The sequence below is a fragment of the Sus scrofa genome, chromosome 8 (assembly GCF_000003025.6).
Source record: "Sus scrofa isolate TJ Tabasco breed Duroc chromosome 8, Sscrofa11.1, whole genome shotgun sequence".
Classification (NCBI taxonomy): domain Eukaryota; kingdom Metazoa; phylum Chordata; class Mammalia; order Artiodactyla; family Suidae; genus Sus; species Sus scrofa.
The window spans coordinates 30,328,168-30,350,762 of record NC_010450.4 but is presented as its reverse complement, the minus strand read 5'-3'; the positions used below and the strand labels follow the sequence as shown (position 1 = coordinate 30,350,762).

Below are 22,595 nucleotides of genomic sequence, written 5' to 3'. Positions count from 1 at the left end.
TGGATTAGATTACCCAGAGTAGAACTGGTCTGGAGTGAAAGGGACATAATGACAGTATCTGTTTCATAGGGTTGTTATGAGGATTAAACGACTTCATGTAAATGAAGGGTTTAGCGCAGTAGTTCTCAGCTGGGCGCGATTTTGCCCACCCCAGAGACATCTGGGGAATTGTCTGGAGACATTTTGTTTTGTTTTGTTTTTATTGTCAAAACTTGGGTGGGGAGGGTTGCTACTGGCATCTGCTGCTAAACATCCTACAATGCACAGGACAGCCCCTACAAAGAGTTATCCAGCCCAGAAGGTTGTAGTGCCGCCCATGAGAAACCCTGCACTGGAGCAGTACCTGGCACACAGAAAGGGCTACCTTTGTGCTTGCTATTAGTGTTATTTTATAAGTGATCCTTCCTGACAGATGCGTGGTCTCATACAGTCTGAAACTGGGGGCATACACAGTGACTGAGAACACTAGGTCTGCAGTCAGAGTCTGTGGGTTTGAAACTAAGCCTTACTGTTTATTACCAATGTGATTTTAAACACATTACCTGACTTCTCTCCACCTCAAATTCTTTGCTATAAAATTGGAGCAACAACAGAAACTCCCTCAGAAAGTTGCTGGAGATGGACTAAAATAATCCATATAAAACCTGAAATAATATAAAAATTAATAAACAGAAACCTCAATTAAATAGATTTGGGAGACCAGAGGGGGCAGCTTGCTGGCCCTACAGCAAGAGCAGAGCTCAGCAGGAAGAAGAAAGACTACTTTTCTGGCCTGGCAAGAGCTCAGCCAATGAGAGAGGGTCACAACTCAGCCAATGAAAAGCCAAGGACTCTTTGTTTACTATAGCTTTCAACTTCCTTTCCCCCTCTCTGAAAGAGTTCTCATTTCCATTTTTGCTGGGGGACTTGCTCATGGCTCACTGTGGTTGCACACTCTGAAGTGCATTTTTTTTTGCTGATCTTGAATAAACTCATTTTTGGTTTTGGTTGGAGAAATAACTGGCAGTCTAACTGTTTAAGATCAACAATGGGTAATGCAAATAGTAAATGTTCAATAAATTGAGCATTGCTATTGTTTTTGTTAACCGCAAAAGATCTTTCCACAGACTATATAGTGAGCAGGTTGAGGGTAGTTTCAACAAGGAAAAAATTTTTTAAAAATTGCTCATATAAAGCATTACATCAAGTGTATATTTCATATACAAAATAACTACATAGACACTAAATCCAAAAATCATTTTGTCATTTATTATTGTTATTATTATTATTATTATTATGCCCTACCTGTGGTATGTGGAAGTTCCTGGGCCAGGGATTGAACCCATGCCATAATAGCAACCTGAACCACAGCAGTGACAGTGCAGGATCCTTAACCTGCTAGGTTACCAGGGAACTCCTTATTTATTATTTTTAAAAAGCAGGTTGTGGAGCTCCCTTTGTGGCTCAGCAGAAACAATCTGACTAGTATCCAAGAGGACACAGGTTCGATCCCTGGCCTTAGTCAGTGGGTTAAGGATCCAGTGTTGCCATGAGCTATGGTGTAGGTCGCAGATGTGGCTCATATCCCACATTGCCATGGCTGTGGTGTAGGCCAGTGGCTACAGCTCGGTTCAACCCCAAGACTGGGAACCTCCATATGCCACGAGTGTGACCTAAAAAGATAAAAAAAAAAAATGTTGCTCTTCTTTTCCTGGTAGAGGCAGCTCCTTGAGATTAAGGATTATGTCATTTTAAAAAACTGTATCCAACATACAATGTATAGTTATTTAAGACTTTTGTTGATTACAAGTATAGATACATTAAAGTAGTTCAAGAACCCGAGTCTCAAATATGAAATATAAGACTCAGGAAAGTTGAACATTAGTACAATATCAACAGTCTCTTGCATTTTAGATTTATTCCTTCACTGAGGTAGGAGGGAGAAGCCCACAGTGGACGAGTAACAGCAGATTTGTAGTCATCCTCCTTTTATAATCTGATATTTGTGGAGGTGCTTTGGAAGCTGTCACGACATAGTTGGGGGAGAAGAAAACCGCCATATGCAAAACAAAAAGGGACGTGACAACCTGAAAAAAAAGTTTGCAACATATGTGGCAAATGATACATATTTCCAACAGAGAATAGAGACCCATAAAGCAACAACAAGGATGTGAGCGCTTCAATAAATGACATGATGACACAATTCACAAGAGAAGAAATTCAAGTTGCCAGTAAACATGAAAAATGCTCAGACTTACTAGCAAAAAAAGAAATGCAAATGCAAACAAATTCTTGGGGTTTTTCCCTTTCAAATTGACAAAGGTTAAAAGAATAAAATGGCCAGTGCTGAAGTCCAGTGGCCCAAGGGCATTGTGTGTAGCGCATACGTTGACACAATCATCTGGAAGACAGTGGTCTATATGAATCAAGAACTCCAAAAATCTTTATAGTGTTTTTTCTTTTTTTGTAATTCTTTGCTATGATCAGACTCACACAAAGATTTATGCATGTGACTATTCATATGGTGGTACTATATAAAATAGTTTGTTGAAGTTCCTATCATGGCTCAGTGGTCACACACCTGACTAGTATCCATGAGAATGCGAGTTCAATCCCTAGCCTCCGTCAGTGGATTAAGGATCCAGCATTGCTGCGAGCTGGGGTGTAGGTCCAGATGGGTTTAGATCCAGTGTTGCTGTGGCTGTCGTGTAGGCTGGCAGCTGTAGCTCTGATTGGACCCCTAGGCTGGGAACTTCTATATGCTAAGGGTGTGGCCCTAAAAAAGCAAAAAAAAAAAAAAAAAAGTTTTAAAATGACAGAATATGGATAAATGAATTTTGAACTAAGGATCATTAAAATTTGAGTAAAGTCTTTAGAAATAACTTACTTTGTGGAGTGTAGATGTTGGGCTGACAGAGAGGTGACAGTAGAGACCTAGCAGGGATGGGGTGGGGGGGTAGGCATCTGAAAAAGAGTGCCCTTTACTCTTCCTGGCTTTTCAAGCTCTGGGAATCCGCTGGCTTGAGGGCAAATACCCACATGAAATTCTAACAATAACCCAGAGTCATACACTTAAAGATTTAGCACTTGCTGCATCTTTTGTCCTTCAAAGCCGCAAATAACACTGTGAAAGTTTCTTACACACGCTAGAGGCCTGTCTCCTGCATATTTGTTTCCAACTTTTCTGTTGCTTCAGTTCTACCTTCAAAATAAAATGTAAAGAGTTAGCACAACCTCTTTCCTTTATTTCTAATTTTTGGTTGGTTGTTTTGCTTTTTAGGGCTGTACCCGTGCCACATGGAAGTTCCCAGGCTAGGGGTCAAACAGGAGCCACAACTGCTGGCCTATGCCATAGCCATAGCAATGTGGGATCCAAGCCACATCTGCAACCAACACCACAGCTCATGGCAATGCTGGATCTCTGACCCAGTTATCGAGGCCAGGGATCAAACGCATATTCTCATGGATACTAGTCAGGTTCTTTTCTGCTGAGCCACAATGGGAATGCCCTAGGGCACTATCATTTTAAGTTAGATTACCCACAAGATACTGCAGCTTAATTCTTAAAAAGTTTTGTGACCACTGGTGTTTAAAATGCAAATATCTAATGACCTACTTTATGTGGAACTTTCAGTAATAAAACATTTTAGTGGATAAATTATGACACTAAAGAAAAAAAGCAAGACACTACAACCTTTTTCACCCTTGTAATTGAGTCCTGGAGGACTTGACGGGATATTTGGAACTTGTCATTGGTGAAAATTTTAAGCTGTTAGTAACCATAGGCAGAAAGATCAAACGTATTTATAAAAATTAGATTAAAATATAGTAGAACAGTTGAGGACAATAAAAGATTCCTGAACTATCAGAAGGTAATATCATAAATTTCTCATGATTTGCTAAATCGTAGAGGACGCACTGGTGTCCAGCAAGTGGGTTATAGGCCAGATATGAGAGGCTCACTCCCTACATTCTCAGAGCAGCCAGGCATGGTCAGGGACTTCAGGACCCTGGACCAGTCTCCTGACATCCTCCATCTGCGTGGCACCAGAGAAGCCAGCTGCAGATAATATGAACCAGACCATCATTGACCAAAGACCCATGGAGCAGCTAGGGAAGCTGTCTTCTAGGTGCTCAAGAATAGGAAGACCAGGCTGAGCTCACACTGGGGGAGAGGGGGTGAGGAGGAAAGAAGTAGGTCATAAGAAATAGCACTGCGCACACACTAAAACCTCACAAGTCCATAAAATTTATAATGAACAAAAGAATTATCAAATGAACCAAAGCTCTATTGTTCATAGAAGAGACACTAACAAAGATAGTCTCAATAAAATCAAAATTAAAAAAAAATATAAAAGCAAGATGAAAGAGGACGTGGTTTAACTGCCTTTATAAGAAAATTAGGAGCTCCTGTTGTGGCTCAGTGGAAACAAATCTGACTAGCATTCATGAGGATGCAGGTTCAAGCCCTGGCCTCGCTCAGTGGGTTAAGGATCTGGCGTTGCTGTGGCTGTGGCGTAGGTTGGCAGCTGTGGCTCCGATTTGACCCCTAGCCTGAAAATCTCCATATGCCATGAATGCAGCCCTAAAAAAAAAAAACAAAAAAAAAAAAAAAAAAAGAAATCCAGAGATTAAACTGATGTGATGCTATATCAAATAAATACTTTTTTGATAAGGGGAGAATTAAGGAACACGGTTTCCTATCGGTCCCTACCGGCACCTCTACTGAAGACGCCACCTGATATTATGTCTCAGTCCAGTTTAGGGCAGGCCAAAACTCTCATCAATTCCTCTCTTCCTTTGAATGATCCTTTTTTTTTTTTTTTGCTTTTTAGGGCTACACTCGTGGCATATGGAAGTTCCCAGGCTAGGGGCTGAATTGGAGCTACAGCTGCCGGCCTACACCACAGACACAGCAACGCCAATGCCATCGGAGCCATGTCTGCGACGTACACCACAGCTCATGGCAATGCCTGATCCTTGACCCACTGAGCGAGGCCAGGGATCCAACCTGCATCCTCATGGATCCCAGTTGGGTTTGTTAACCTCTGAGCCACGGCAGGAACGCCTTTTGAATGATCTTTGATGCTGTTCATGAAATAAGTCATGTCTGAAGTCTACTCCCATTTTATTTTATTTTATTTTATTTTATTTTATTTTATTTTATTTTATTTTATTTTATTTTATTTACTTTTTAGGGCCACACCCATGGCACAGGGAGGTTCCCAGGCTAGGGGTCAAACCAGAACTATGGTTGCCAGTCTACACCACAACCACAGTAACACGGGATCCAAGCTACGTCTGAGACCCACACCACAGCTCGCAGCAACACCAGATCCTTAACCCACTGAGCGATGCCAGGGATTGAACCTGCGTCCTCATGGATGCTAGTCAGATTCGTTTCCACTGAGCCATGATGGGAACTCCCTACTCCCATTTTGACTGTTCTTAGACCCTGGTCCTAAGTCCCCTTCACTCATGATTCCCATTTGCCCATCAAATTGTTGTCCCTGATCAGATGAAAATGAAATTAATTCATTTTCGCAATATATTCAGAACATGACCTCTGTTCCCTACTTCCTATTCCTGGCTTTCCCATTGTTCCATAAAGCCCCCAGGTGGATGGGCAAGATCAAGATATAGGATAAGTGGAAATGGATGGTGAGGGTACGAGAGGGTGTGGGTAGGGAGAAAATGATGGGAGATATCTAGTATCTATTATTTTAAAACCAGAGAAGAAGAACAATGGGAGTTCCTATCATGGTGCAGGGGGTAATGAATCCGACTAGGAACCATGAGGTTGCGGGTTCGATCCCTAGCCTTGCTCAATGGGTTAAGGATCCGGCATTGCTGTGAGCTGTGGTGTAGGTTGCAGATGCGACTCGGATCCCGAGTTGCTGTGGCTGTGGTGTAGCGGCCCTAGAAAGGCAAAAAGACAAAAAAACAAAAACAAAACAAAACAAAAAAAACAATGGAATAAAAATATTCCTTTGCACAGATTCTTTATTCACCATGAATTCTGCCTATCCTTCATTTATATTCTAAGACAATGCACTTTATTTCACTGGGATTATCATAATGAGATATCTTCTTTTGAAACAGGAATGGGAGTTCCCGTCGTGGTGCAGTGGTTAACGAATCCGAGTAGGAACCATGAGGTCGAGGGTTCGATCCCTGCCCTTGCTCAGTGGGTTAACGATCCGGCGTTGCCGTGAGCTGTGGTGTAGGTTGCAGACGCGGCTTGGATCCCATGTTGCTGTGGCTCTGGTGTAGGCCGGGGGCTGCAGCTCTGATTCGACCCCTAGCCTGGGAACCTCCATATGCCACAGGAGCAGCCCAAAGTAATAGCAAAAAAGACAAAAAAAAAAAAAAAAAAAAAAAGAAACAGGAATGGAAAATGTGGATTCTGAACTAATAATCATAGTGTATATAGGTATAATGACAAGTTCCGTTCTTCTGCTTTTATACAAAGCAGTAAAGTAGAACCAAAATCTTGCAGGTGTCTTTAGTTTATCCTTACACACTGTACTGTTTACTGTCTTGAGACATGTTGTTTTCTGAACCCCAGAACCCGGGACAGTGCCTGGCATGTAAAAGGGAGTCAACCATCAATTAATAAGTGAATGAATGAATGATGTCCTTGTAACCTAGACATAACTGATATTCATCATTTCATTTTGGTGATTGTATTGTGGGTTTATTTTTACTCACACAGTTTGGTGAGCATAGGGAAATAGATTTAAATTTAAATGAGGAAAAGACCCCTTTACCTCTTGAGATCATTTCTCTACTCCTGTTGCTTAGATGACATTTTGAAAGTGCTAATAGAAGATAGTTTTCTTAGAGTTGCCCAGGCCAGGGATCAAACCTGAGCCACAGCAGTGACAATGCTGAGTCCTTAACTGCTAGGCCACCAGGGAACTCTCCCTCATATATCTTTAAAGAAATATATTTTAACCTTAAAACAGAAATAAGCTACAATTTAAAATGACTAAATTAAAAGAAGACCCCCTTAGAAATGTATAAAACCTTGGAAAAAAGATGTCTATTAAAGGTCTGGATGATAAAGTAACGGTAAAAGTAGAGTAGAAGATACAAGGAGATTAAGAATAGAATTGAAAAATAAGAAAAAAAAATCAGAATAATCTTGAAAAGCCAGAACCTAACAGCATTCTTGAAAGAGTGAATAGAAGAAACAAGAGGATGAAATTCTCAAGTATTTAATTCAAAAAATGCCCGTTGAACTGATGGAGTTTTAAGGGGCACACTCAGTGCTTAGCATAATGAATTTTAAAAGTATCTACATCAAGCCATATAAATGTGAAATTCCAAAATTTCAAACCAGAGATAAAGATTCTAAAACTTCCTGAGATTGGAAAAAATAGGTCACATAAGAAAACACTTGGAATCAGGTCAACAAACTTATCTGTACCATTAGAAGCTAGCAGACAATGGGCCATACCTCAAAATCCTGAGTGACAATTCAGTCGAGAATTCTATACCAAGCCCACCTATCATACAGCTGAGAACATAGGCAAGACATTTTTAGATCTGAAAAATCTTTAAGAAAACTAAAGCTACAGGATCCAGAAATTAGGATTAAGCACATCATTCTCAAGATGATAGTAAAGTCCCATGATGACAATAATGCAGGATCTGATTAACCAATCCAGACAGAAGAGGACAGAACCTTCCAGAAGGAATGTCTTCAGGAAAAAATGCAGAGCTCATGGGTTAGCTCATCCTCAGAAAATCACACAGAATTTTAAAGAACTGCTAAAAAAGAGACTTAGAGACTCAACAAAAAGTAAATGAATGAAAAGACAGGGGTAATTGAACTCCAGGAAAAACAAAATATGTACACAAGGAAGGAAACACAAACATAACATGCTTGGCTCAGCCATGAATATTTGCATAGCCATTAAAGATTGAATATAGATTCAACCAGAATCATAATATAATTTCATTAAAGTAAATGAGCAAAGAAATAAAGGAAGTTTAAACCTAAAAAAAAAAAAATAAAAAAAGAAGAAGAAGTTTTCTGAGTGGAAAGTGACTCAAAATGAAGAAGTCTCAGTTCAAGCCCTCCTTTTTACAAAGTCTTACCAAAAAGGAAATGAGTATGAGGCAAATGCATGCACTTAAAGTACCTCAGAAATGAAACTTAAACCAGGAAGAAGTATGCCTTCAATGTACTTGAGGGGAACACATGTGTCATGTGAATAGACATGACAAAAACAGCCCTCCTTAAATTACTTTTGGCAATAGTGATCATGTTCATTTTAATTTTGCCAGAATATTTCAAGACACCAAGAGGTGAGTATTTAATTACAATCTAGTTTTCCTTTTTTGAGTTAAAAAAAATTATGTCAGCTAGTGGTTACAGGAAAGATCTTTTTCTTTGGCTTTATGCTGCATGGGCTAAAGTTCTGGGTCTGAAAAGCTAATAAACTGAGATTGCAATTGTAGTTGACTGTTACATGGTACAGTAAGCGCTTTATTGTAGCATACAATGATAAAATTTTTAAAAAAATGAAAAAAACAACCAAAATCTGTAGTATAGCTTTCACATATTGAGTTTACAATAATCTCATCATATGATTTGCTCTCTGAAAATGTCTTTTAGAACAGTGTTAAGGATGCTTTTACATTCTGGGATTTATTTTGTAAAGCAACTAACATTTGCTATGTTAACAGTGCTTGAGTTCCCTCCATCACCACTACTTCACACAAGTAACTTACTGTCATTTTTTGGAAAAAGAAAAAGAAAAAGAACATTTAGCTTTTTTTCAAAATACAACTAAAATAAGATGTGTGCAAATTTAAGTAGATGTTTGCCTGTGTATACTTATAACTAGAGAAAAATGGAACAAAATTAACTTTGAATATTTCAGAAAATTGTGATATGATTGTTGAAACCTAGGATAGGAATATAAATAGATGTAAATTTAAACTACATTTATATGTCAGCAAAAATTTTGAAAATATATTAGTGTGGATGTTTGAATGGGAATTGTGCTCCCTAGAATTTAATAAGAAAAAGTAAAAAGAAAATGTTATAGTCTATCATTAAAAAGTTACTTGAATTTGATTAAAATCAGAGAAAAGCTTATATTAGATAACTTTTTGCAATGATTTATTGTTACATATATTAGACTAAGTGGCCAGATAAAAATATTTTTGCTAATTACATTTGATGACATATTGCAATGATCATTTAATACTGCATATACATGATTCCAAGTAGCAGATACTTTTTTATTTTTATTTTTTTGCTAAATAAACACTATGAAAGTACACTTTTGTGAGCAATTGAATTTTTCAAATTTCTCTTGGTTTTCTGCCATTATGCCGCTTAGATCAAGCAATCATAGCATATATTTTTAATGCTTGATTTCACTGAGTGAAAATATAAAAATAGAATTGAGATGGAGATAAACTATTTCAATTTTTAACCTAAATGCGCTGAGAGTATTGATAGTTGTCTAAGGTAGGTCAGAGGGATGTCTTGAGAACCTCCAAAAAAGTCAGATGGGATCTAATGAAAACCAGGTAACCAGCCTAAAAGGATTTAATGATCTATTTGCTAACTATTGATTGGTGTTTTATGAGAAATGGTGACTACAACAGCACGTTAAAGTTTTTCTTTGGGGGGGGCCGATGTCTCAACCATCATCAACCATCACTGATAATGATTTTGTTCTCTTAGTTTCCTAACTGATTGCAATAACTTTCAATATTATCCTTACTACTTCCTCAAACTTAAAATTGCCATTTCTCTTTTCTTGGCCCAAGGGCTATGTAGATATTTCCTCCAACTCTTTTTGGAGTGTTAGATTTGTTGGAGAATTTCATTTCAAAGGAAATCTGCTTGGGGCCAATAAACAAACATGACTGAAAAACACCATCTTGTCCTAATGTCATTTTGGGGTAGAAGGAATTTTGCATGGAGCCACCAGAAATGAAAATTGGTTATTAAGCAAAATGTTTTACATGCAATAGTGTAATAAAAAGGTTTCCATTTTATAAAGGTTTATAGACCACCAGGGGCCAGTTCATGTCACCTCATTTGATACAGTCCCACATTGATTAAACTAAGGACACATAATTGCTTTGCCTTTTTTTAAAGTAATTTTTAATCACAGTACTAGTTGCCTTATGAAATGAAATGACTTGTTAATTAGTATACTTCATAAAATAAAATATTTGGTAAGATTATTTAGAAGATAAAAGTATTCTAGAAGTGCTAAAATTAACCTTGAGAGTCTCCCCTGTAGTCTTACCCTCCCTATCAGTTACTTGGGTTTTTTTTTTTTTTTTCATTTTTTTTCTTATGTTCTATTCACTTTAATTTCTAAGATAAATATTATTAAGTAATTTTTATTTATGAATTATTAGAAATTATTTACAGATTGTTTTTAACATGTCAAATGAATTCAAAAGGAATCTTAATGAGGAATCACGTATTTACAAAGTTTAATAGACTTGATTTTGAAATAATAAACCTTCCGAAGGCCTAAGTTAAAAATAGAGCCCTCTGTTTGATCATTTATCAAGAATGTGTCTGAGTCTCTGAATAATCATTGCTCAGAATACTCAATTATTATAATTACATAGCATAAACGATTCAGTCTAACTTTACCAAAGAAGGGCAACTTCTTTAATGGCGTTTGGAGCTTTTATAAGTTTAATGGCAAGCTCGCCTATTCTAGCTTTCACTTTATTGGAAAGGCAGCGTTTACTAAGATACAGTAGTTAACACAATGGTGTCACACTCTTACATTGCATTTGAAAATAGAAATAGAACATTTTTATTCAGAGCTTCTTGCAATTAAGGGAGCTGGGTTGTTCTCAGCAAGAGTCTTCACCAACCTGCTTTTGGTAGACTTACAGTATTTATGAGAGAGACCTGGTTAACTCACTCATATAAATCTTAGTGATCTTTTACTTATTCTTTTACTTACAAATAGTGTCTAACGGTACTAGGAACCCAAGGCTACAAAAATGAAAGGCAACTCTTCCTCCAAAAAGGTTTCAGTCAAGGGGAGCACTGACTGGTAAATAATTAAATACAATACTGTAATTACAAAAATAGCGATGGAAAAAGATGCAATGCGAACATAAAAGTTGCTTTCAGTACTGTCTGGGGGAGGATGTTTCTTCCATTTTTACTTGTAAAGAGATATAACTGTCAGAGGCTTAATGATCACCTAATACTTCTCCTTGGCTATTTACAGGAGCACTTTCTAAAAGAAGCAATTGTTATTGATTTTCAAATAAAAGATCCTTGTGTTGCCATCTCAGACCTTCTTGAAGCCAGCAATTGTAGTGAGTTATATGAGTATATTCCTGATTGCGGTGATGAGGACCAGGGATAACACCGATGAAAACACCTCAAACCTGATTTTATCTGGCTGTTTTGACTTCCTCTCTTATTTTTAAGAGCCAAACTGACATACACTATGTTTATCAGCTTTCATTTCCCTTCCATTTCACACTTTGTGAAGGACATGGCTGGATCGTGAGCAGTGACATTGAAGAAAACAAAGGATAGAGGAACTTTGAACACTCTCAAACTATAGGATAAACCCTGAAGTATGTGAGCATATGTGTACATTACTCATGTCTAGATTATAAAGAATGGTGTTATCAAGGGCAACTGTAATTAATTTCTGAAATTGTGATCCTCGTCCTCAAAAATGGGTGCTTTATCTTCTTATTGACTGGCTCATGACTAATTCAATGAATAATCCACAATCAGGTTTGGGATATAGTCATGACTACTAAATTTTTTTTTTAATTTAACAAATACTTATATGTACAGGTACGGTATACCGAGCATTTTTATATGTAGTAACTCATTTTAATGTTAAATATTTCAACTTATTAATGGTCAAGCATCATTCTCAAGAGAGACTATCTTGAAAACCATCAGGCTGAAGGAAGAGACCCAGATGGATAAATTTGTATTGTTGTAAGGTTTTATTTCTTATTGAATTTTCTGAATCATTATAGTTTTACAATGGCTACCAATGGACAGAGTATTTTTACATCTATATTTTAGACAATATGTCCTGGCCCAAAACATACTACAAAAAACAATGCTTTTCAGTGCCTTGGTAGAACTGGCCTCATTCTCTCATTGGCTAGGTTACCATACTAACAAGCCTTGCTTGGGATGATTTCTAAGTACTTGTCTCATTCATTTGCATTGGTAGATAAATGGTCTCTCTGTATATTCTTTTTGTTTTTATTGAGAAAATGGCTTTCTCAGAGTTCCTGTTGCAGTTCAGCAGAAACGAATCTGACTAGGATCCATGAGGATGCATGTCCATCCCTGGCCTTGTTCACTGGGTTAAGGAGCTGGCGTTGCCGTGAGCTGTGGTGTAGGTGGCAGATGCAGCTTGGATCCTGTGTTGCTGTGGCTGTGGCTGTGGCCGGTAGCTACAGCTCCATTCAGTCCCTAGCCTGGGAACCTCCACATTCCATGGGTGTGCCCGCCCCCCCCAAAAAAAGCTTTCTCGAAAATGTTAATATTCCCCTTACACCGCTCTGTGTCTTTGCTCCATGGCACTTATCGTCTTTATTATTTACATATTTTTTGTTGTCTGATTTCTCCAAGTAGAATACAAACTGGATGAAAATGAAGTTTTTGTCTGTTTTGCTCCTATTTCAAGCTCTTAGGACAGCGCCTGCCACATTAGAAGGCACTCAATGTGTATTTTCTGCTTAAGTGAAATTTCTGAGTCATACTGTAAAGGAAATAAGAAATAAAATGCTTTCTGGAAGGAAGCATTTCTCATCAGACCCTTATAACCATCTTTTGATTTAGGTAGGCCAGGCATTATAATTCTCATCTTACTTTTTTTTTTTTTTTTTTTTTTGCTTTTTAGGGCCACACCTGAGGCTTATGGAGTTTCCCAGGCTAGGGGTTGAATCGGAGCTGTAGCCACTGGCCTACACCACAGCAATGCCAGAGCCAAGCCGTGTCTGCAATCTACACCACAGCTCATGGCAACACCAGATCCTTAACCCCCCGAGCAAGGCCAGGGATTGAACCCACAACCTCATGGTTCCTAGTTGGATTCGTTTCAGCTGAGCCATGATGGGAACTCCTCATCTTACATTTTTGAAACAAGATTTCATCACAAACCTAGAACTTTTAGGTTGTGCAGCCTCTGAAATTTATTGGTCAGAATCTTTTACTTAAAAGACATGCATCTCTTTAGGAATCATTTTCCTACTATTTTTTCCCCCCAATGGAGAATTTCATAGTGTGCATTACTTTCTTTGTTTGTCAAGTAAACCAGCAGTCTCTTTCTTAGGTCTCAAATCTGCCATTCGCAGATTGCTACCATAACTTAAAAGTGACCCCAAACCTCAGCCCTTCCTCCTAGGAAATGTTGTCTTCCCCAAATGATCTCTGAATAAATCCATATCCTGTCTAGACTGCCTTGTTCCTAATCTGGTTAACACCATGGATGTATCATCCATACACAGCACGATATTTTTTACCCTTTCCCACTCAATATTATTAGAGAAACTTCAACTATTGAACCCAAATGGAAATATAATTGAGTTTTTGCTAGTCTATGCCAAATATTAAAGAAGCAGACCTGTGAGTAATTAATGTCTTTTTAAATTAGGCAGCTAAGCCATAAGCTCCTATCCTGGCAGCTAATACATATTTTTTAATTCTCGTGGAATAGAAATTCATTATGGCTTTAATTTTTCCTTAATGGAAAAATTTTTATGCCATTTATGCGGCTATAAACTTAAGAATTTTTTAATTAAAAATTTTAAAGTATAATTGACTTATATTAGTTTCAGGTGTACCACACAGTGACTTAACTAATTTGTTTATATTACAGAATGATCACCACAGTAAGTCTAGGTACAATCTGTCACCATCCAAAGGTTTTGCAATATTATTGATTTTTTTTACCTAGCTGGACATTACATCTCTGAGACTTATTTATTTTATAGCTAGAAGTTTGTTGATCTTCCTCTTAATCTCCCTCATCTATTTCACTCTTCCCCTCATCTCCTCCCCTCTGACAACTGCCAGTTTGTTCTCTATGAGTTCTATGGGTTGGCTTCTGTTTCCTTTTCTTTTCTTTTTAATGGCTGCACCCAGAGCATATGGAAGTTCCCAGGCCAAGGACTGAATTCAAGCCACAGCCATGGCCATCAATGGACAGATCCTTCAACCCACTCCACTGGGCAAGGAATCAAATACATACCTCCACAGCCATCCGAGCCACTCTAGCTGGATTCTTAACCCACTGCACTGTGGTAGGAACTCCTGTTTCTGTTTTCTTATGTCTATTCTACCTATAAGTGAAATCATGCAGTATTTGTTTTTGATTTCACTTAGCATAATACACTCTAGGTCCATCCATGTTATTACAAATGTCAAGATTTCATCATTTTCTATGGCTGAGCAATATACAATTGACCCTTAAACAACAGAGTTGTTAGGGATGCTAACCCTCCTTGAAGTAAAAAAATCTGTATAATTTACAGTCGACACCCTGAATGCACCGTTTCTCTATACCCACAGTTCTGTATCTGCAGATTCAATCAACTGTGGATTGTGTAGTGCTGTAGTATTTACTATTGAAAATAAAAAATCCATGTAGAAGTGGACCCATGCAGTTCAAACCTGCATTGTTCAAGAGTCAACTGTATGTGTATACCGCATCTTCATCTATTCATCTGTCAGTGGTACGTAGGTTGCTTCATATCTTGGCTATTGCAAATAATGCTGCAATGAACATAGGGTGTATGCATCTTTCCAAATTAGCGTTTTTGTTTTCTTTGGAAAGATACCTAGAAGTAGAATTGCTGGATCATATAGTTATTCTATTTTTATTTTTTTGACGACCCCCCTTTCCTTAGTGGCTACACCAGTTTACATTCCTACCAACAGGGCCCAGGGGTATCCTTTTCTTCACATTCTCATCACTTATTTATTGTCTTTTTGATAATAGCTGTTTTGACAGGTGTGAGGGGGGTAGCTTATTGTGGTTTTGATTTGCATTTATCTGATGATTAGTGACATAGAATTTTTTCATGTGTCTGTTGGCCCTCTGTATGTCTTCCTTGGAAAAATGTCTATTCTGGTCCTTGGGCCATTTTATTTATTTATTTATTTATTTATATAATAATAGCTGGTTTACAGTGTTCTGTCAGTTTTCTACTGTATAGCAAGATGACTCAGTCACTTACATGTATGCATTATTTTATCATGCGCCATCATAAGTGACTAGACATAGTTCCCAGTGCTATACAACAGGATCTCATTGCTTATCCATTCCAAAGGCATCTATTAACTTAAAATTCCCAATCCATCGCCCTCCCTCCTCCTCCCCTATTGGCAACCGCAAGTCTGTTCTCCATGTCCATGATTTTCTTTTCTCTGGAAAGGTTCATTTGTGCCGTATATTAGATTCCAGGTATAAGTGATATCATACGGAATTTGTCTTTCTCTTTCTGACTTACTTCACTCAGGATGAGAGTCTCTAGTTCCATACATGTTGCTGCAAATGCCTTGGCCCATTTTAAATCAGGTTGTTGGAATTTCTGATGTTGAATTGTATGAGTTCTTTGTACCTTTGGATATTAATCAGATATATTGTGTGCAAGTATCTTCTCCCATTAAATAGGCAGCCTTTTCGTTTTGCTGATAGTTTCCTTCGCTGTGCAAAAGATACTGGCATGATCCTTTTAATGTACTGAATTTGGTTTGCTAAATTTTAGGTGATATTTGCCTATCATTTCCTCTCTCTCTTTATTGGCCTATCATTTCCTCTCTCTCTTTTTATTTATTTATTTTTTGTCTTTATCTGGTTTTGGTATCAGGTGATGCTGGACTTGTAGAATGAGTTAGGGAGCATTCCTTTCTCTTCAATTTTTTTGAAGTAGTTTGAGTAGGATAGGTATTAACTCTACTTTAAATGTTTGGTCGACATTACTTGTGAAGCTGTCTGGTCCTGGATTATTGTTTGTTAGGAGTTTTCAAATTACTGATTCAGGAGTTCCCATCGTGGCTCAGTGGAAATGAATCTGACTAGCATCCATGAGGGCACAGGTTCCATCCCTGGCTTCCCTCACTGGGTTAAGGATCTGGTGTTACCATGAGCTGTGGTGTAGGTTGCAGACACAGCTTGAGTCTGGGGTTGCTGTGTCTGTGGCATAGGCCGGTGGCTACAGCTCCGATTCAACCCCTAGCCTGGGAACCTCCATATGCCGTGGGTGCAGCCCTAAAATGACCCCAAAAAAAAAATATATATATATATACTGATTCAATTTCATTACTGTTAATTAGTCTGTTCATATTTTCTATTTCTTCTTGATTCAGTCTTGGGAGATTGTATATTTCTAGGAATTTATCATTTCTTTTTTGGGGGGAGGGTGAAAGAGAAAAAGATAGCTTTATTGCTTTGCCAGGCAAAGGGGGCCACAGCAGGCTAATGCCTTAGAGACTGTGCCCCTATTCATTTCTTCCAGGTTGTCCTTTTTATTGGTAAACAGTTGTTTGAAGTAATCTCTTATGACCTTTTGTCTTACCGTGGTATTGGTTGTAACTTCTATTTTGTTTCTGATTTTATTTATCTGGGCCTCCTCTTTTTTCTGATAGTCTGTCTAAAGCTTCCTTAATTTTGTTTATCTCTTCCAAGAACCAGCTCCTAGTTTCATTGATTTTTTTTTTGTCTCTATTATATTTATTTCTTCCCTGATCTTTATGACTTTTTTCCTTCTGCTAGCTTTGGGTTTTGTTTGTTCTTTCTTTTCTGGTTCCCTTAGGTTTAAGGTTAGATTGTTTACTTAAGATTTTTCTTGTTTCCTGAGGTAAACTTTCCTTTTAGAACTGCTTTTGCAGCATCTCATAGATTTTGCATCATTGCGTTTCCACTTTCATTTGTCCAGGAATTTTAAAATTTCCTCTTTGATTTCTTCAGTGACCCATTGGTTGTTTAGCAGCGTATTGTTTGGCTCCATGTGTTTGTGTTTTTTGGTTTTCTTGTAGTTGATTTCTAGTCCCAGACTGTTGTAGTAAAAAAAGATGTTTGATGTGATTTCAATCTTCTTAAATTTACTGAGTCTTGTGTTTGTGATCTTGGAGAATATTTCATGCACACTTGAAAATAATGTATATTCTGCTGCTTTGAGATGAAATGTTTTATGTGTGTCTATTAAGTCTATCTGGTCTAATCTGCTAGCCAGTGTTTCCTTATTGACTCTCTGTCTGGATGATCTGTCCATTGATGTAAGTGGGATGTGAAAGTATCCTGCTATTACTATGCTATTGTCAGCTTCTCTCTTGATGTTTTGTTAGGACGTGCTTTATGTACTAAGGTGTTCCTGTGTTGGGTGCATATCTATTTACAATTGTTTTATCTTCCTGGATTGATCCCATTATCATCACATAATGTTGTCTCTTGCTATAGTCGTTGTTTTAAAGTCCATTTCATCTGATATATTTGTCACTACCCCAGCTTTCTTTTTGTTCTCATTTGCATGGAATATACTTTTCTCTCTGCTCACTTTCAGTCTGTGCTTCTAGATCTAAAGTGAATCTCTTGTAGGCAGCATAGATATGCTTTTCTATCATTTAGTCACTCTGTGTGTTTTGATTGGAGCATTTACTCCACTTACATTTAAAATAGTTATTGATAGGTATGTACTCACTGCCATTTTGTTAATTGTTTTGGGGTTGTTTTTGTAGGGTTTTTTTTGTTTGTTCCTTTCCTTTTTTTACCCTATTCTCCTGTGATTTTTTTTTTTTTTTTGTCTTTTTGCTATTTCTTGGGCTGCTCCCGCGGCATATGGAGGCTCCCAGGCTAGGGGTCTAATCGGAGCTGTAGCCACCAGCCTATGCCAGAGCCACAGCAACGTGGGATCCGAGCCGCGTCTGCAACCTACACCACAGCTCATGGCAACGCCGGATCATTAACCCACTGAGCAAGGGCAGGGACCGAACCCGCAGCCTCATGGTTCCTAGTCAGATTCGTTTCAGCTGCGCCACAACGGGAACTCCTCTCCTGTGATTTTATGATCATCTGTAGTGTTATGTTTGGGTTCCGTTCTCTTTTTTGTGTGTGTATCTATTATAGATTTTTTAGTTTGTGGCTATTATGCAGTATATATGATAAGCTATAATATATGTGATTATTTTAAGTTGGTGATTTCTTATGTTTGCATGTATTATAAAAACCTTGCATTTTTACTACCCCCAACTTTTTTTTTTTCCGGCTACTCCTGAGACATGTGGAATTTCCTGGGCCAGGGATTAAACCTGTGCCACAGCAGTGACAATGCCAGATCTTTAACTGCTAGGCCACCAGGGAATTCCATAATTTTGTTTTCTTTTGAGGGCTACACTCATGGCATATGAAGGTTCCCAGGCTAGAGATCAAATCAGAGTTACAGCCACAGCTGCAGTAACACAGGATCCAAGCTGAGTCTGTGACCTATACCCCAGTTCATGGCAATGCCAAATCCTTAACCCACTGACTGGGGCTAGGGATAGAACCCGAGTCCTCACAGATACTAGTCAGATTCATTAACCACTGAGCCATGACGAGAACTCCTAAAATGTTTTTGACTTCACATTTTACGTTTTTTTGTATAATTCCTTATTATAGATATAGATGATTTTATTACTTTTATCTTTTACCTTTATAATACCTATACAACTGGTCAATCTACTCTCTGATTGCCTTTACCAAAGAGAATTTTCTCTTATAATCTCATATTTCTAATTCTGATCTTTCTTTTTTACTTAGAGAAGTCCCTTTAACATTTCTTGTAGAGCTGGTTTAGTGGTTCTAAACTCTTAGCTTTTGCTTTTCTATAAAACGCTTTATCTCTCCTTCAAATCTGAACGATAGCCTTGTAGGATAGTGTTCTTGGTTGTAGGGTTTTTTCCCCTTCATCACCTTGAATATATCATGCCAGTCCCTCTGGCCTGTAAAGTTCCTGCTAAAAAGTCAGCTGAGAGTTTTATAGGACTTCCCTCTACATAACTAGTTGCTTTCTCCTTGCTGCTTGCTTGCTTTCTTTCTTTCTTTCTTTCTTTTTTTTTTTAAGGATTTTTAGCTTTTTAGGGCCGAACTCACAGCACATGAAATTTCCCAGGCTAGGGGTTAAATTGGAGCTGTAGCTGCTGGCCTACACCACAGCCACAGAAACACCAGATCCAAGCCACATCTGTCACCTACACCACAGCTCATGACAACACCAGATCCTTAACCCGCTTGCACAGCCAGGGATCAAACCTACATCCTCATGGATACCAGACAGATTCATTGCTGCTGAGGCATGACAGCGGCTTGTTGCTCTTAAGATTCTCTCTTTATTTTTAATTTTTACCATTTTAATTATAATGTATCTTGGTATGGATCTCTTTGGGTTCATTTTATTTGGGACTCCATGCTTCTTGGACCTAGATGTTTATTTTCCATCCCAGAGTAGGAAACTTTTTAGCTATTTTGTTTTCAAATAAATTCTCTGTTCATTTCTCTCCTTTTCTTTTCCTAGGACCCCTATAATGCAAATGTTAGCATGTTTGAAGTTGTCCCAGATGTTTCTTAAACTATCCTCATTTTGAGAAATACTTTTTTTCCCTTCAGCTTGGGTGATTTCCACTACTTTGTCTTCCAGTTTGCTGACCTATTCCTCTGCACCATCTAATCTATTGCAGATTCCTTCTAGTGTATTTTTTTTTTTATGTCAGTTATTGTATTCTTCAGCTTTTGGTTTTTCTTTGTATTTTCTCTTTGTTAAACTTCTTGCCATGTTCATTCATTCTTCTGAGCTCAAGAAACGTCTTTGTGATCATTACCTTGAAGCTTTATTGGGTAGATTGTTTACTTCCACTTAGGTCTTCTGGGATTTTTGTCTTATTGCTTTGTTTGGAACATATTCCACTGTCTCCTCATTTTGACTAATTCTCTGTGCTTATTTGCATGTATTAGGCCATTTAAGTTTCCCAGCTTGGAGAAATGGCCTTATGTGGGAGACATCCAAATAGTCTCTCAATGATCATTGGAGGTATGCTCTAGGGGTGCCTCCTATGTGGCTGTGTGGGCCCATATTTGTGGCGGGGACAACCACCTTTGGTATCTTGTTAGGTGGGGCTGGCCTCTGCCTGGTTGGCTGCCAGGCTCTGCTTGTGTAGTGGCTGCTGGCCTGCTGGTGGAGCCAGGTCCTGGTGCAGCTGGCTGTGGGGGCCTGGTGCTGGTGCTGGTCTGCTAGTAGGTAGGGTGGTGCTCTGAGCTGGCTGGCTGTGGGCCCAGTGCTGATGTTGGCCTGCTGATGGGTAAGTAAGCCCCTAATGCTAATAGATTGGAGTGAGGACTCCAAAATGGCACTTGCCAGCACCTGTGTCCTTGTGGTAGAACAAGAGGCCAGGAATCACTGTCATCAGCATCTGTATCCCCAGGAGTTGTTCAGACGTGTCCTTTCTCTGGGAGGCTCTCCAACAGCAGCAAGTGAGCCTGACTGAGGCTTTGTTCAAATGATTACTTCTGAGACTAGGAGACTAGGAGGGTGTGAGACTTTGCAGACAGCCTGTGAGTGGAGTCTCTATTTCCTACAAATCTCTGACTCTGCCATATACAAGCCCCTCTGGCCTTTAAAACCAAATGTTCTGTGGGTGTCATCTTCTTGGTACAGGTCTCCTAGGCTGGGGAGCCCAAAGTGTGGCTCAAACCCCTTGCTCTTTGGTGAGAATCTTTGCAATTGTAATTATGCTTCCATTTGTGGGCCGCCTACCTGGAAGTGTGGTCTTGACTATATCACGTTTCCACGCCTCCTTTCCATCTCACTGTGGTTCCTCCTTTATTCTTTAGTTGTGGGAAATCTTTTCTGCTAGCCTTCAGGTTGTTCTCACTGATAGCTTCTCTATAAATAGTTGTAATTTTGGTATGCCTGTGGGAGGAGGTGAGATCCAGATTTTCCTACTCTGCCATCTTGTCCACACCTCTGGCAGTTAATTTTTTTTTTTTTTGCTTTTCTTTTTTGGCCATGACTGTGGCATGCAGAAGTCCCAGGGCTAGGGATCGAACCTGTGCCACAGCAGCAATCTGAGCCACAGCAGTGCCAGTGCTAGATCCTTAACATGCTGAACCACCAGGGAACTCCACTAATACTTTTAAACTGCATGAATATAGCTACAGAATATCCAATAATGATGAAAGATCTTTAGAAACAATTGGTTGTGTTTTGTTTGGTTTGACCACTTTTTTTTCATTTTTAAAGTTCTATTGACGTGGAGTTCCTGTCATGGCTCAGTGGTTAACGAATCCGACTAGGAACCATAAGGTTGAGGGTTTGATCCCTGGCCTTGCTGAGTGAGTTAAGGATCTGGCGTTGCCATGAGCTGTGGTGTAGGTCACAGACGCAGCTCAGATCCCTCGTTGCTGTGGCTCTGGTATAGGCCGGTGGCTATAGCTCCGATTCAACCCCTAGCCTGGGAACCTCCATATGTCATGGGTGTGGCTCTAAAAGACAAAAAAAGAAAAAGTTCTATGGATGTATAGTTGATTTGGTTTGACTATTTTTTTAAAAATGTTTTTATTTTCCCACTGTACAGCAAGGGGATCAAGTTATCCTTACATGTATACATTACAATTACATTTTTGTTCCCCACCCTTTGTTCTGTTGCAACATGAGTATCTAGACAAAGTTCTCAATGCTACTCAGCAGGATCTCCTTATAAATTTATTCTAAGTTGTGTCTGATAAGTCCAAGCTCCTGATCCCTCCCACTCCCTCCCCCTCCCATCAGGCAGCCACAAGTCTTTTCTCCAAGTCCATGATTTTCTTTTCTGTGGAAAGGTTCATTTGTGCTGGATATTAGATTCCAGTTATAAGTGATATCATATGGTATTTGTCTTTGTCTTTCTGGCTCATTTCACTCAGGATGAGATTTTCTAGTTCCATCCATGTTGCTGCAAATGACATCATGTCATTCTTTTTTATGGATGAGTAGTATTCCATTGTGTATATATACCACATCTTCCGAATCCAATCGTCTGTTGATGGACATTTGGGTTGTTTCCATGTCCTGGCTATTGTGAATAGTGCTGCAATGAACATGCGAGTGCATGTGTCTCTTTTAAGTAGAGTTTTGTCCGGATAGATGCCCAAGAGTGGGATTGTGGGGTCATATGGAAGCTCTATGTATAGATTTCTAAGGTATCTCCAAACTGTTCTCCATAGTGGCTGTACCAGTTTACATTCCCACCAACAGTGCAAGAGGGTTCCCTTTTCTCCACAGCCCCTCCAGCCTTTGTTATTTGTGGACTTATTAATGATGGCCGACTGGTGTGAGGTGGTATCTCATGGTAGTTTTGATTTGATTTGCATTTCTCTTATAATCAGGGATGTTGAGCATTTTTTCATGTGCTTGTTGGCCATCTGTATATCTTCTTTGGAGAAATGTATATTCTTTTGCCCATTTTTCCATTGATTGATTGGCTTTTTTGCTGTTGGGTTGTATAAGTTGTTTATATATTCTAGAGATTAAGCCCTTGTCGGTTGCATCATTTGAAACCATTTTCTCCCATTCTGTAAGTTGTCTTTTTGTTTTCTTTTTGATTTCCTTTG

General features: G+C 38.7%; 1 protein-coding gene across 3 annotated transcripts in view; it reads left to right on the top strand.

The window, feature by feature from the left end:
• The window catches only part of TMEM156 (transmembrane protein 156), a 53,210-nt gene continuing 38,744 nt past the window's right edge, over positions 8,130–22,595 (top strand). Inside the window, exon 1 of one of the 3 annotated variants that reach the window (XM_013978595.2) lies at positions 8,130–8,295. In XM_013978595.2, coding sequence (XP_013834049.2) covers positions 8,208–8,295 — 88 coding nt within the window. In that variant the 5' untranslated portion in view covers positions 8,130–8,207. The remainder of the gene's footprint in view (positions 8,296–22,595) is intronic. The other 2 variants (XM_003128922.4, XR_002346603.1) reach the window with 2 other exon arrangements.